This window comes from Vigna unguiculata, chromosome 9, assembly GCF_037176805.1.
Source record: "Vigna unguiculata cultivar grain cowpea cultivar isolate G323 ecotype 2 chromosome 9, ASM3717680v1, whole genome shotgun sequence".
NCBI classification, from domain to species: Eukaryota; Viridiplantae; Streptophyta; class Magnoliopsida; order Fabales; family Fabaceae; genus Vigna; species Vigna unguiculata.
In genome coordinates, this window is record NC_140800.1 from 32016336 (window position 1) to 32032403 (window position 16068).

Below are 16068 nucleotides of genomic sequence, written 5' to 3' on the forward strand. Positions count from 1 at the left end.
TAGTGACGTTAGTGATTGCAATGGTCATAAGCACGGTGATACAAAGGTATGTGATGTTTAGTTTCAATTATATTATATTTAAAAAAGGTTAAGTTATAACTTATAATGAAAATTATTTGTAGTGTTTTAGGCATTCATGTAGGACAAAATACATTGCTTTAATCATGCATTATTTTTTTTGCAAAACATAGTGATTTCAATGGAATGATTCATTTTGATTATTGTTTTGGACAACATGGCATAAACAAACATAAGCACTGGTAATACTTTTGGTGTTTATTGATGACATGCTCAGGGGTGGTTGTAATGACAAAACTTAAATTAATGTCGTGACTTTTCATACATGTTTTTGTATGATAATCATTCAATGTGAAAAACACATAGTATGACTATTAAGCTATATAGTATGTGATTTTCACTTCGTCCCTCAAAGTAGGGTTTCCAATTTCGATCCATTAGAGCGAGATGTTTGGGAGGGCACCAAAAAAGGACATAATCAGAGAATTATAGTTGGTGGTTGACGATAGTTGGAGTGAAGCGGAGGGGTCATGGTTCATACCACACCATGGCTCACCTTCACGGCTTTGAAGGGGAGAGTCGTGATTTGTTTCTGTCTTGATGGTGCTCCCATGGTCACTAACAAAGGCCCTCGAAGGTGACTGGAATCGTCTTTGGCGGTTGATGGTGGCTGGAGTGAAGCGGAGGGATCATGGTTTAAACTAGATAGTGGCTCGCCTTCGTGGTCTCGACGGGACAAAGGCCTTCGACGGTGGCCAAAATCATTGCTAGTGGCCGTGGGGGTTGTTGGAAAGTCATGGTAGAAGGATTAAGGTTTGGTTGAGGAAGACGTTGTAGGAAAGAATAGGGGACTTGAGTGTTGAGTGTTTTTAGTCTTAGTTTTTATGTGTTTTAACAATAAAAAAGAATAAAAAATTTAAATAAAAAATAATAAAAGACTAATAATTAATTGAATAAATATAGTAATATATAAAATAAAATTATTAATAAAAATATTAAGTGAAAGAAAAATGGCCTATTCTTGTTCCTGTTTGTTTTTCTCTTTTTGAACTCCATTCTTGTATGATAATTGAATAAAGAATAGTATATCATCTTGCATTTATTAATTTGAAATTTAATGTTAGAAGAAGAATGGATACAAAAGAAAAAAAAGAGTTTTTGGCCACTTTAAAAAGAAAATTACTATCGTCATTATCAATTTGTTTTTTCTAATATTGTATTAAGTTTTATTTTGTCCATTTTCAATTTTGAATAACGTAAAAAGGAAAATCAATTTAGTCAATGTAACAAATAATTTGAATGAATGTTAATACATAATTTGAAGTACTAATTTAATTATCTTATATGTAAGTCCATAACCAATCTTGAGCACACATCAATGTCTCTAAAGTGTAATATATTGTGATTTGGAGTGAGAAACTGACCATCAATACTTCTCAAAAAGCAACCATTGAGTTAGGAATTGCTAGAAAAGCTTTTTAATCATTTGCATGATCGGATGTTATAACACATTAGCCTTTCACCAAACTAATATGTCAAATTTTCCATCTGAATCATATAATTTATAATCCTTTAAATAATAATCAAGTTCTAACTTATAACTTGGCTAAAAAAGACACCTACTCAACAATGGTCAAACAACTAAAAAGCAAGTCTACACATACAATTAAGATAACATTCATGAATGATTTCTTTTCAAATCCAGTTCAATGAGCATATGTGTAACCTTCCAATTCCTTAACTATGGCACTCATAATGCAAATATTATGAGAATGAATACACATGCTTTATAAGTGACTAACAACCATGACAAAAATGTTTTCATTCATCAACCAAAAGAACAAATTCTCACTAGAAAAAAATGTTTCACTCAAGCACTCTAATGTACTGGGGTGTTTGTTATCTCTCTTATGCCATTAATTGCACACAATTTGACTTTTGCCTTTTCATTTTAAGAGTCAAGAGTTTTCAAAACATGCAAACAACAACAATGATTTTATTTGGTGAATTATGACATCACAATCTTAAACATTCTACTCTTTTTTATCTGAAAACTATAACACAATAATCACCACATTATAGCCACAATATTTCCATATTGTTATTCTTTTTCTCTTTTCTTTTTCTTTTATAAATGGCAAATTTATAATACTACACCGTATCAACCACAACCAATTCAAAATTATTGCTCATGCTTCCCTCTTTTGATAACTTCCTCCACACTTATATCACACTAAAGACCATGATATGTTTGCTCTCTCCACTTAAGGTGAGCTTGTCAATCATTTTCAATAAAGCTCAATGGTTCAAAGATGAAAAATAATTATGTAAATGCTCAAAGAGTTGCACAAGGGTTACAATCTTTGAAAACACAATTGGTTATTGTGTTTATGGTGCAAGGAAGGAAAGAAAAAGGGCCTTGTTTATATGTAAACGTGCATATGAAGAATAACTAACAATGAAAATAAAGCAAAGTTAATTGTATGTCAAAAAGTGGCAACACTCAACCATAAAATATCACTCAGTTTGGTTTCCAAAGGTTGTCATACAATTTGCCATGATTGATAATCTTAGTATAAACAATAATAACACTCTCGGTATACAAACATGAGAACAACCACAAGCATAAGTTTTCACAACATCACAACACAATATATTTCAAAATCAACTTATGAGAAACGGTTCTCTTCAAAGTCATGCAAAACTCACTCAAAGTCATGCAAAACTCACTCAAAGTCATACGACCAAATGTATAATATTTGTGAGACCAACCAGGTCACACTCTGATTATCAACAAAAACAATAAGTTCAAAGCAAAAAGAAAAAAAAGAAAAACAAACTCTTTTTTGGGGGGCACTTGTTGAACCAATACCTTCTGTCTCCTTGCGTATTCTTCTTCCTTTTGATAAATAACTCTTACTCACAAAAATACAAAAGATACTCCAACAAACAAGTTAGCCCAATGAACTTCTTACAAGAAAATATTTGGGAATTGAAAATGGAAAAACATAAACATAGAATAAAGAGAAAAATGAACATAGAAACTTATAAAACATAAACAAAGAAATAAAGACAATAATTGCAACATATAAGTGCACCAACCAAACAACATTTCTAATATGCAAAATGATTAAAATATAATTCCTAAATAAACTCATCTAGATCCCTCTTGTTGCAAAAGATCACTCAGTACTCCTTTTGTGATGAGTACTACTTTCTTTGTTATCCAAAGCTAAAACATGTAGATTCCTCTTGAAATGCCTATCTAAGCTTAACACAAAACATGTGCATATGAGCACAATATTTGTTATGATATATGAAATTTGTATACTACTTGCATTATTTATCGAGTAAGTCATGTGTTGAATTTATGTCAATCTCATCCTTCAAACAATATTTTTCATTGGAATGATGTTAATTCTTCTTTCTCTTTATAAGTTTTTTTTTCTAGATAATTCATTTTGTGTTTGCTCTATTATAATTCTTCCTCATTTGTCTACAACATTTAGTTTTTATTTGTTTTTTATTGTTCTGTTGATTTTTGATAACTTATGTTTCTTTTTTTATTATTCTAAAAATAAAAAAATAATATTATATAATTAATTTATATTATTTGTTTTGTCAAGTAAAACTGTATTCTTCAATATTTAAAATTATTTTCATCCATTAAATTCAAATTCAAAAAATGGGAACATAATGAAATGTAACTTTAGTTTATGTTTCATAGTTATGTTTTTTTATTGGAACTTTTATATATCTTAGTGTTTGAAATTTTTTCCAATAAAATATGTATTAAATGGAAAACATATCTGGTACATGAAAGTTAATCATGAAAGTATCCACCAGTCATTATTTTCTATTCATATTGAAATTCAACGTACAAATTTTGACTATTAGACAGATTTATTACAACAAGAAACAAAAAGTTATTATGAAATAACAATATAGAAAATTTAAAAAGATTGAAGATGGTATACCTTGTTAACCATAATGTATAGGAGCTTGGAACTAAATACCAATATGCATCAAAACATTATTAAATACATAATAGATAAACGGTCAACAAAATAACTGTCAAGTTATTATAGGATATTTTAGCACAAAACTAGGATATTTTGGTATTATAAAGGGCAAAGCAGAAAAAAGGCAATGTAGATACAAAAGAGGTGTAACTAGTTCATATATTATTATAGATGAATCTACTCAGATACTTTGTGCCCAATGACTATTTATAGTACTTGCATGGATCTTGAGTTTTATAGGCCTAGAATACGTAGACTTATTATGTTTTTAGGATTTTTCTATATGATTAATTATTTTTAATCCTCTTTTATCTAATATGAATTATAACTTAAGGTGAGTATGCTACTACGGATGCATGATGACATGTGAAACAATGTCGATGTTTTGGTCGAAGTGTTCCCTCCTCGGCCTACAAATAGAAACTGTATTAAAATTTTGGATAAGAACAAAATTCAATTTTGTAATATAATTTAAAGACTAAAAACATATTTAACCTTAAAATAAATTTTTAATTAAAAAATATATTAAATGTCACTAAAACACTAATATACATAAAGACCACAAATAAGTTTATACATTAATATATTTAATAAGCAAAATATTAATTGATGAAAGATTCGTATTAAATATATCTGTAATCAAAATTAATACTTAGATTTACAACTAAACTTAAGAATAATTAATCATAAATTTATTATAATTTAACATCTACACATAAGAAATTCTCCCCTCAAATAGAAAATCTTATAAAGTAAAAATGTTAAACTATTATAAGATGCAATCAAATCTCGAAAGAAATGAAACATGAAATAAATAAAATTGAGAATATTATGAAGAGTAAAAGAGAAAAAAATGAAAATATTACTTACTAATAGAAAAAAAGAGAGTCTCGTAAGTGAAGGAATAGTGAATGAGGGTCTCGTAACAATTACTAGTCAACGACCAAACTCATTGATTATTACAATTGGAGAAGTATATTACTTACTAATAAAAAAAAAAAGAGAGAAGATTTTTCATATTATTGAATAAATAAAAAAATGGAATATAAAATTGGCGGGAAGGAACGGCCGAAGAAGATTTGGCGGGAAAGGACGATATAAAGTGGTTCATAGAGTCCCAACCGTTCCTCATTTCAATTCCATCCATCCATCGTTGCAGAGTGTTAGTTTGCGCGCGAGTGAGCATCCACGAGTCACGACTCAGTCATGGTGGGCCCACAGTACGATTTTCTGTCCAACCCTCTGGGCGCCGTCAGATCCACCTTCGACACCGCCATAGCCTCCGGTACCGATCCGTCCTCCTTCGAAGGCCGCGACTGGGGCGCTCTACCCCTCTTCCGCCGCTTCCTCTTCGACCAGTCCGGAATCTCTCAGGTTCAATCTTAAACCCGACACTCTTATCTTCAAATACAAGAACAACGGAACCCTATTTTTTGACTATGCAGTTATATTAATTCTCAATTTTCGATTAATTAACTAAACAGGTTCCCCTTCTCACGCCTACCTCCATCAGATTTTTGAGGCCCCATACTCTTGTACGGTATCGAGGAATGATACAAGACATGCCCGGGAATGAATTTTATGTTGGCGCTTATAAGGTTTTCTTTTATTTCTTTCTCTCGTTATTTAATATATGGGATATATTTGAGGAATAGTTTACCTCGAGGGTCAGGTTTAATTTAGTGGAAAGTGTAATATTTCGTTTTGGGTGGATGATTATTGAAGGATGGTTCGGTGTGGAGGACAAACAAGTTTATGGATGTTTCGCAATATCCTATTTGTTCTTCGGCGGATACGAGAATCTGGGAACGTAGACTGCTTTATTGTGTCCCGGTAAGATGTTCGTTTCCGGTTTACCGTGTTCTCTGTTTGTTTTCTCACAGCGTTCAATTTTCCCATATTAATTTTTTTGTTATACAAACGATTGATGATCTGCTTAAACAGTAGAATTTTGAAGGATTAATTTTGTTTATTTACTTAGGTTCCGGGACTGAGTCCATGGACTGAAGTTTCTGCTGAAGAATTTGGCAATCTATCTATGGATTGGATGTCGGACAGTAGAGAAAAGCGGAGGAGAGATGAAGAGTCTTCCGATGCGCCTGTAATTTCTGACTTTGAGTTACTGCCTTTATTGGTTTATTGCTTGTATTAAATTATCATTCCAAGAGTGTGTGAACCCTCAAATATTTATTGCCCTGTATTTGTATAGTTTGGCCGTTTAGGTCCGAATGGTTATTGATTTTGAATGTCGAGTTGGTTGTTTTATTTAAAGCTTCTAGGTAACTGTTATACTTCGGAAGATATTTGTTTTTTTTTATAAATTTTGGAATGCTTGATACAGGGTAATGCGTTTTTTATTTTTTTCTAACTGCTCTGTATTTTAACAGGTCTCTTATGACGAGGTTCAAGATTCTCCCAATTCCAAAAGAATGGTACACTGAACTTTCATACGACCCTGCCTTTTTGTGTTAATGAATTTTGCTCACCATCCAATTGTTTGCTTTATAAATATTTGGTTTGAAGTAGCTTGTCAAAATGCAGTTGATTGGGGTTGTTTCATTGTGGTTTGCTTTTTTATTTTCAATTTCAATTAAATTCAAACCAAGATATTTGTGATCCAAATCTGAGTGAAGCTGACATACAATTAGTCAGTATCCTATTTAGATGACAAAATATGATGTCATGAGAAGTTTATAAGTTACACGGATACATAGGTGCAGTTGTATTTTTTCAATTTATCACGTGAATGTGTGTTTACTGAAGATCTAGTTGCTGTTTCTCCTTGCATATCTCTATTATGATTTTTCGGAGAATTATTCTTGTATTGCAGAGAGAAGGTGAAGACTCTTCCACTTCTCCTCATTCCTCGGGAGCTGCAACTGATATTGCCAGCTCTGCTACACGTTCGGGGTATGACATTGGTAGCAATTCACCTCCATGTCTTGTAAAGGTAAAAGTTTATCTCTTGTACTTTTAATTTCGTATGGGATACATTTCATTGATATTTAAGATGATTTATAGTTGTTTCTATTTTTTTGGGATTTTAACAAACTTGATTCCTCATTTTCCTCTGTATTATGTCAGGTTTATGATTCTCCAGAGTCCGAAATGAAACTGAATGATATTTTTGAGTTTGTGGGTATCCTGACATCTCCAGAGCTTCAGGAGGACAATGAAGATAGTGATTTATCAAATGGATTTTCTGAAGATCCTTTGCGCCATTTCCCACCTAATCAGGTATGCACATTGATATTTATCTGAGGATTTTGGCGTCCATTTGAAGCCCTCCTTAATGACCACTTGCTCAATGGACTATAATAGGAGGCTATGCTGCTCTCTTGGGAATAACCACAAATTATAAATGCATGTGTTTCATGTCTGTGACGACTCAGCATCTGGTTTTAAAATTTGTATTTTCCTTCTCTGCTACAGGTGCCACGACTTCATTGTTTTATTCACAGGAAACTAGGGATTCGAGACTTCCTACAGAATAACCCTACTGTGGAGGTAAACTATTTTATCAACCTAAATGAAGTTTATTCTTCTCACAAGATTGGTAGTTCTGTTTATCATCTTGAGTTGGATCATTCTACTTGACAACGCCTTGCTATGCACGTGTTTGATCTCACAGCCAAAGCCCGACTTGGTCAAAGGAATCAGGGAAGCATTGCTAAGACATCTCACGGCTATTCTTGGCAATGATGATGTCACTTCTCATTTCATGTTGCTACATCTTCTATCCAAGGTATGCAGTTCTTAAAAGATCAGTTTCTTTAGTTCATGCACTATCAATATTCTTGTTATATTGTTCGTATTGCCTATTACCCATCTTGCTCCTACTGTTCATTCCGTGCTTCCTAATTCCCCAACCTTCCATTCTTTAGAGTATTTATATGCAGATTGTTGTTGAATAGGTGCATGCTAGAGATAATGATCTTGCGGTGGGGAAACTCTCATTAAATCTTACTTGCTTTAAAAAAGAAGCCGTCTCTGTTTTTGGAAAGCAATTAACCCTTGTTCTGAAGAACCTCCTGCCATTCACATTTTGCATACCCCTTACAGTTGAATACTTGAACACTGTTTCACTTGCGCCAAAAAAGAATTATGATACTAACAGGTAATCAGATTTTATAATCCTTCTGAACATGGACCTCTTACCAGCGCACAAATATATTTACATCTTTGCGATAATTCTCCAGACTGGAAACTGGTGTCTTGCAACTAGCTGAAGGTTCACACTTGATTGTTGATGAGACCAAACTAGACGCTGGAACTCTCAACTCTGTAGGGGTAGAGAATTGCAGGCTGCTAAAAAATTTAATGGAGTTGCAACAGGTAGTTGCATTTGGTTGTCTAGCTTGCTTATCTTACACGCTCACGAAGTGTTACATGAACCAACCTTCTAATATATAGAAACACTATCTATTTACAGTTGATTGTTTACAGTTAATTTTTGAGTTACGGTTAAAATTTGCATGATTCTTATGTATTTCAGGTGGAATATGATTTCAAGTACTATAAAATGGATATGAAAACTGATACCCAGCTGCTAATTTTGTCGGAGGGAAAATCAAATATCTTGCCAGCTGATGTAATTGTACCTTTTCATCCTTCTTCAAGCAGTTGCCCCGAAGCTGTTACTGCGGAAGTTTTGGAAGCTTGGAGGTGGTATCTCGCCACTGTTAGACAGCTACCGCACTCTATTGAACAAGAAATGCAGAAGGTATTTGTGACTTTGGCACCAGTAATCACGATCAAGTGCTCTTCTGGCTCAAACTAGTTGAATAATTCATTTAGCCGTTATCCTTTACATAGCATTCTCTGCAGCTAACAAATTTCAAAGCTAGGCAAAAGTCATTTTGGGCTGATTCTGTCATTTTCCACATCAAACAATAAATATATTTAACTCGCTACCGATATTTACGAGAATACATACCAGGGGCAGTCTTAATGTGGACATTATTATTAGTAGTTTCTCTTTACTAATTTCTTTACTAATTTCTTTAGGTCCTTCATTGTTATCTGCTGCAAACCCCATCTTTTGCTTAAAATAATTAAATGTTATGACGGGAATGCACAACGGAACCTTGGTCATTTTTGTTTTCAGGAGGTAGAAAGGGATTTAGTTGCAGCAAGACAAGAAGACAGGAGCTTGGGTCCCCAAGATTTAAGCAGGTTAGCGAGTGACTATGACTATTCTAGATGTATTGATAGTATCCTTTGACGCCGTTTTTTTTTCTTTGTCCGACAGATTGTTAACAATGGGGCGTCTCATGTCATTGAGCTATGGTGAGACCAGCCTGTCACTAGAGCATTGGCAGATGGTGAAGGAATTAGAGAGGTTGCGAAGACAGAGGCTACAATGAAACACAATGGATTGTACAAGGTTTAACATGAGTCTTAATTTATGTAGATTCAGTGAAACACAGTTAGATGATTTATTAGAAGGTGTGGCTGTTGGTTTTGTGATTACCAGAATTGTCGTATGGTTGCTTAATAGTACTACACAGTAATACTGGGTCCTGTAAGTTCTGCAATCTAAGGACATGTCTTGAATATCTTGTCTTTAGATCCAAGTGACCACGGCGTTATTCTGTTACCTACGCATAGAGGTATGGAAAGGAATTAAGGACTTTTAATTAAAATGTGTTTATTAGAAAGCGTAGCAATTCACTCCATTACACTTACCCTTGACAATGTGCATAGAAGCATTCTTGATGACGGCGACCTTCTGCGACGGGCAACCCTTAATGATCCCTTGTTTGCAACTTGCTGCTCCCATTGTTTTCTGTTTTCTTCAAGTGGGCTGAGTTAAATGCTTTGATAGTCCAAAAAACCCAGGGTTTACACATTGTTTTTGATAATTAAAGCGCTAGTATGTTAAAACTATAATTACTATTTCCCAACATCTATTCAAGAAAATTTAAAAGTGGCCCAGTTAGATATTCTACCACTAATCTTGTACATCTTCCAAAATTGTCATTCAACTTAAATTTCAATTTCAAAAGCATGCATAATTTCTAGCTACCTGATCACATTTTATCATTGAATTTATGTAACTATCTGATGACATTTTATCATTGAATTTGTGTAATTTTCTTATTAAAATTTTAATTTTGTGATTTTTTTTAAAAAACTTTTAATTTATCAAATTTATAATTAAGTTTTAAATTTTACCAATTTTACCATACGTATTTCAAAATGATACATATTTTGTTCGTTGATTGAATGTAAGTAAATATACTAATCATGTAATGACGATTAATAACAATGTTATATCTTTATATAAGGTTGGGATTAGGGAAAAGAGAGTAAACAATGAGCTTAAATTAAAGTACAATTTTGTTATAAATAATATTATAATACTTATAAATAATATTATAACTTATTAGTAGCATTAATAGTTATTTATAAATAATATTATAACTTATTAATAGCCTTAATAATTATAATTAAATTGGGTTAGATTTACGTTCTTAATAGAAAGCATTATATCTCAAAATATAATTAATACAATTCATAAGTTATTTCAAAATATGATTAAGAATTTAATACAATTTTACAAAAGATTAACATACATCATCTAAAGTATTTCTCCACTTCCAGTGTTACTATCTCCATTAGTCTCTAACTCTAGTCTTATGTTCTTATATAATATATGATCATTATAAGAATAAAAGAAACAAAATATAAGGGTGAGCTAATTATCATGAAGATAATCCTCAATTGAAAGATATTATAACTTTTACCAAAATCTTAAAAATAAAATAGGAAAATTTCTAAATTTTTTATTTGTCTTTCTTATATCGATGAAAAAACATAATTGTGTTATGAAAAAATGTTCGATCATCAAACTAAGTCTCATTGAAAGTCGTTGTTCATATCACGACATATAGATCATGAATATGTAGTTTTGTTTACTGACTCTCTTCGAGATTGGATTGGTGTTCAATGTGGTCATTTGCTAATTTATATGTTTTCAGTTTCAAGAGGGAGAAATCGGGGTAGAGGAATTGGTCAACTCATCAGGCTCATGACTTGTCATACTACTCATTCTCTCCTCCTTCTCTACAACGGTACCTCAAGTGAAACATCATATAACACACAAGTAAAATTATTTAGCAATGTATAAACCAATTGTAATTCACATGTTATGACACTCACATAAACATAATACATTCTTTTAAAATGTAAAAGTCATGCCACATTCAATACTACATTATTCAATGCATTTTTCCATGTCTACTCTTTATACGCTTCAAGGATTAACGGTTTAAGCATGTTCCTAATTAATTCATTAATCAAACAGGTTTTAAAAGAATCACAATAACACATCAAATACATTCCATCCTTCAAACACCAGCAATAACTTCACTATAACATCATCAATGTCACAACCATTCCTCACTTTTGGTATATACCAGTTCTTTTATAACCCCTTTGTACGATTTCATTATCCAATCTTTCTTTCACAACTAGTTTCTCTACTTAATAGTTTCCCACCACCACATATTTATACTTCCAGTGTTGAGATAAAATACATTTACTTAAATTTTTATAACCTTCTCTATTCGTAAAATATTATCACACTATTATTTAAACTCACTCATCCCACAAAAATTCTTAGCTTTAAATAAACACGAAGCCACACCATTTGTACCATAAATTTTTTTTCTTCTAAATTCTACTATAACACATTAAAGTTTTCGAAGAAATTAGCTTTTTTTGCCTTAGAGACTATTTTCCCCCTAAATAACTCCATACGTTGAAGCACTTTATTTACATAACAAAAAGTCCAAATGAAGATCAAGATACAATCTTAAGGTCTCACCCAAAGGAAATTTCATCAACGAAGGAAGCAATATGCAATCACAAATAAAGTTTGCATGTGAAAGAAAACATAAATTCAAACTCACTTAAAAGAGTAATGATTAAGGGTCTTTGTGGAGTCCTTGAGATAAATCACTCCTTTGAAATTAGTTCTTCAAAAAAGAAAAATTGAATTAGAAATTCAAGAAAAGAGACGATAAGAGAAAATTGATTTTAGAGAGAAAATGATTGTTTTGAATAAATAGAGATTCTCACCATTTATGCATTATTTTGTTTGTTCACCACAAAATATATAATTTATAATTGTTATGAGGTAAATTAATTTTTAAACTATTAATTAGGAGAAAATTATATTAAAAACTTGGAATGATTTTAGACAAAACCATGTTATACATTTCTATGAATTTTAACAAATATTTTCATAATGTTTACTTATGTATGGTAATTATTTTTCACAACCAGCTAATACAAATTAGCTATTCAATTTTGCAAAATAAATGCAAAAATTAAAATTTGCGAACATTACTAAATTAAAATAGCTAATACAGAAATTAAAAAATTTAAACCGTCATCCTACCTAGAAAAGTAATGTATAATATGACGGTCTTAAAAAAAACATTTTGGTATCGACCGTTCAACTATGAAATTAGAAGAATCTTGTGAAAGAGTCAAAATGAGAGCTAAGAAAAGCAATTTAAAGCTTTATCTTAGAAATGAATTTAAGATCTTATAATCAAATTCAATCATTGGTAGTAGTTACAAATCATTATTTTTGGCTTAGATTTGATTTAAAACTAGGGCTTCATTTCAAAGCATCACTAAACTTTTAAATGGTATCAAATTTTGACCTTGAACGTCTCTATGCACATGCCATGTTCTACAACAGTTCCTCGCCATTAAAAAAATTAAGCACAGCCATTTAGACGCCACCAACACCACCATCGTCACGATCACTAACTATATAATAATAATAATGATTTAAATATCATATGTTATGAATAATATAATGTTTTACTGTGTCAACGAGAAATTGTTTCATATATAAGTACTAATATTGAAAGTCAATCAATTTTATCATATGTTATTTTATAATTAGATGATAGGATAAAAAAAGCCTGTGCACATTACAAATATTTATGTTTAATCTCTCACCATACCCTATTATACTATGTTCTAAACTCCCTTCGGCGACTATTCATTATTTTAATCACTTTTTATATTTACTTTACTAAAATTAACACCACACTCATGATTTTCTATAACTTTTATTTTTGCACGCTACCTGCATTTTTGTTTATACTGAGAGAATCATTTGAAAATTATTTTAAACACGACTTTCGAAGTAATTATAAATTTTAATAATATTATCCCACATGGCCATCTATAATATGTAATTACATATTAATGCAAAGAAGCTGCATATTCCTAAATATCAATATATTTTGATTGAATTGTTTTTATTATTGATTTATCAGTGTTAAAAAGTTTGTTGAGTTGGGTAGTTTAAACCTGGTTCAAACATCACAAAAAATTGATGAAGTAAAGAGCTGGTCAAACTAGTTAAAATCAAGCAATAATAGAATGGGCCTTTCGAGAGTCATTTCAAATGTTTTTTTTTCTTTCTTTTTTATAATTAGTTTACAGTTTTTAAAAGTATTTATTCCATATAACTTAGCACTTTTTTTTTTTTATCACGTAGATCCATGATGTATAACATAATATTCTCATCGGATAATTATTTCTTGGAAACTTGCTAAAAACCTTTTCAGAAAAAAAAATTGATTTCTTTGGAATTTTATGTTTTAAAGGTAAACCAAACGTTAAAAACATACTTTCCCAATCTCAGATTTTCAAGAAGTTAAAACTAAATTTCTCAATTTAAAAATTTATGTAGGTCTTCGATCATGTTTGATGATTTTCATATTTATTGTAAATTAGTTGAGGTTGTTGGAATCAAAGTGTTTGAGATTGTACATAACCTTCAACTCTGTTTGATACTACATATTCTCTTCGGTTCTTTACCTTTTTGGATGGGAAAAACGTTGCATTTCTATTATTTATAGTTGGTCCAAGTCAACCCAGTGCCCTCTTCCCAGTGCAAAAAGAAATGTTTCTACTTCTCCAAATTCTTCATTTTAAGAATCATAAATGTAGTCTTTGTATACACAGAGGCACCAACCTCATTCAATATTAAATATGAATTTATGGAAGAAAAAAAAACTTGTTTAGTTTTTCACATGTGTGACACATACTGAAATAGTCGGTGCAATTTTCTGTATTACCTTCTGGATTTATTAGTAAGTGGTGAAATCTAATTTAGTGACAGAAGATGCAAAAGTTGGAAAAGACTTGCAACAAAAAAAAGCATGATGAAATTGATATTAATCGGCCCCGAAATTGGTTTTGTACCATAGTGGGGATCAGATATACAAAGTAATTGAGATGATGAACACCTTTTGGTTGATGAAAAGGTGTTGATCAATATGATGTCTCTGAAAATAGAAGACTTTTATATTATATTAGTCCTAGCGGGTGCCATATAGCCACCACAGCATTAGGGGCCATGTTGGCCACAACTCCTCCTTCTAATCTACCTTTTTCTTTTTCTCTTCCCCAACCCTTTCCAACTATAACAAACCAAACCAACAATGAAAAATGGCATCATATATTACACACAAATTCTCAACCTTTTTAAGGTTCCTAAAACTGTTGCCCTTCAAATGTTTGACCAAATGCCCAGTTAGCAGGCACAATGTTGTTGCTGGTGAGAGTTCTACCATCACTTGTGGTCACCTGAAAAGAGAGGCTTTGACCATTCAGGTAAGAGTTGCTCTGCCAATTCTGTCCCCAGTTTCTAGACATGGTTTGCCACCCAGTCTTAGACCCCTTGATGGACACAGAATGAACATCACCAGCTCCACCGACATTTGTCACCAGAACCAAGTTGAAGTATGAGTGACCATTGATGGTGAACCTGATCCCTCCTTTCTTCACACAGGACACTCTGTTTTAAGCCAAAAACAAGAAACCTGTGTTAATGTATGTTGTCGTAGTTTATTATGGAAACCACAAAGAAGTTTGATATTTTTGATTTACCTTCTGAAGGAAACAGGGACAATTCCAGCTTTGTATTGAGCAATTTGTAAGAAAGCAGGCTCGGCAAGATCAAAGTGTTGCAAAGGAGGGTTGCACCAGCCACCATTGTTATTAGCCAATGCAAAGTTAGGGGGGCAGAAGTTTGTGGCAGTGACTATTATGCTACCAGGGAGGCACCATCTGGGGTCACTGTCACATCTCATCTCATAGCAAGACCCACAACTCAACCCATTGTTGAACAGAGCAGTGCTCAGTGCTGCAGTGTTAGTACCATAACCTTGGCTGTACAGATTGCCATAACCACAAGCCCCTCCTGTCAAAATACAAATTCATCAATAACCACACATTTTCTGTGCGAAAATGTAATGTACATGTAAGTGCCCGTGACACAAGCTTATGTGGGGGCACCACAATACCACAAAGTTTATGCTTTTCCCTTTTAACTCCTCATATGTGCCAAAAAGGCAATACATTTCTTGGAACTGAGTTTAGTACATAAATGTTGCATCTCAACTTTTAAGGTTAAGTTAGACTCTAATTCTTAAGCATATACACCATGTGAGACTAAAACTAAAGCAAAAAGTTTGAACATACCCATTGTGCCTGAGGCATCTCCCCCACCATAGAATGTGGCATGACCACCTTGCCATCCACCTCCATAGTCAGCAAAAGTGCCTTGGAGGCATAGATTAAGAAGAAAGAAGAGAAGAGAGATGGTAGAGGTTGCTGCAATGGCCATTGTGTGGTGCAGAGGATTTAAGATAGGAGAAGTTTTGTTGTTGGTGCTTAATGGTTAGCTAAGGGTGGTTTGGTTTATATAGGAAAAGGTGGAGAGGGAGGAAAGAGTGAGAAATGGGGTCCATGCCCGAATCAGACAACATAGCCTTTGTGAGGTCTAAAGAGAGAGACAAAGCCAAAAAAAACAACGTCGAACAAGAATCAAGGCGCACATGCAAATGTTTCGGTTACACTACCAACTTCTTAATCTACGGACCCACTTGGCACATGCATTTCTCAACTGTTCTCTTGTAATTTTATGTTTATATATATTTCATGCGGTCGTTACGTATGAAAGTGTGGTATTCTCTTCTTAAATTTTCCC

General features: G+C 32.5%; 2 protein-coding genes across 2 annotated transcripts; one reads left to right on the forward strand and one right to left on the reverse strand.

Moving 5' to 3' along the window:
* The first annotated feature begins 5165 nt into the window (after positions 1-5165).
* Positions 5166-9727, forward strand: ETG1 (E2F target protein 1 (ETG1)). The gene is made up of 14 exons (XM_028086876.2): positions 5166-5414; positions 5525-5638; positions 5766-5873; positions 6022-6141; positions 6428-6472; positions 6871-6990; positions 7125-7277; positions 7473-7547; positions 7672-7785; positions 7955-8157; positions 8240-8375; positions 8536-8763; positions 9148-9215; positions 9292-9727. The coding sequence occupies exons 1-14, from the start codon at positions 5247-5249 to the stop codon at positions 9404-9406; spliced, it is 1767 nt and encodes a 588-aa protein (XP_027942677.2). The 5' UTR covers positions 5166-5246; the 3' UTR covers positions 9407-9727.
* A 4492-nt stretch (positions 9728-14219) lies between these two features.
* Positions 14220-15773, reverse strand: LOC114163033 (expansin-A8-like). Its single transcript, XM_028047078.2, has 3 exons — positions 15561-15773; positions 14967-15279; positions 14220-14874 (listed from the first exon to the last, which is right to left on the reverse strand). Exons 1-3 carry the CDS (start codon positions 15703-15705, stop codon positions 14571-14573), a joined length of 762 nt encoding a protein of 253 aa, XP_027902879.1. The 5' UTR covers positions 15706-15773; the 3' UTR covers positions 14220-14570.
* Positions 15774-16068: the final 295 nt, after the last annotated feature.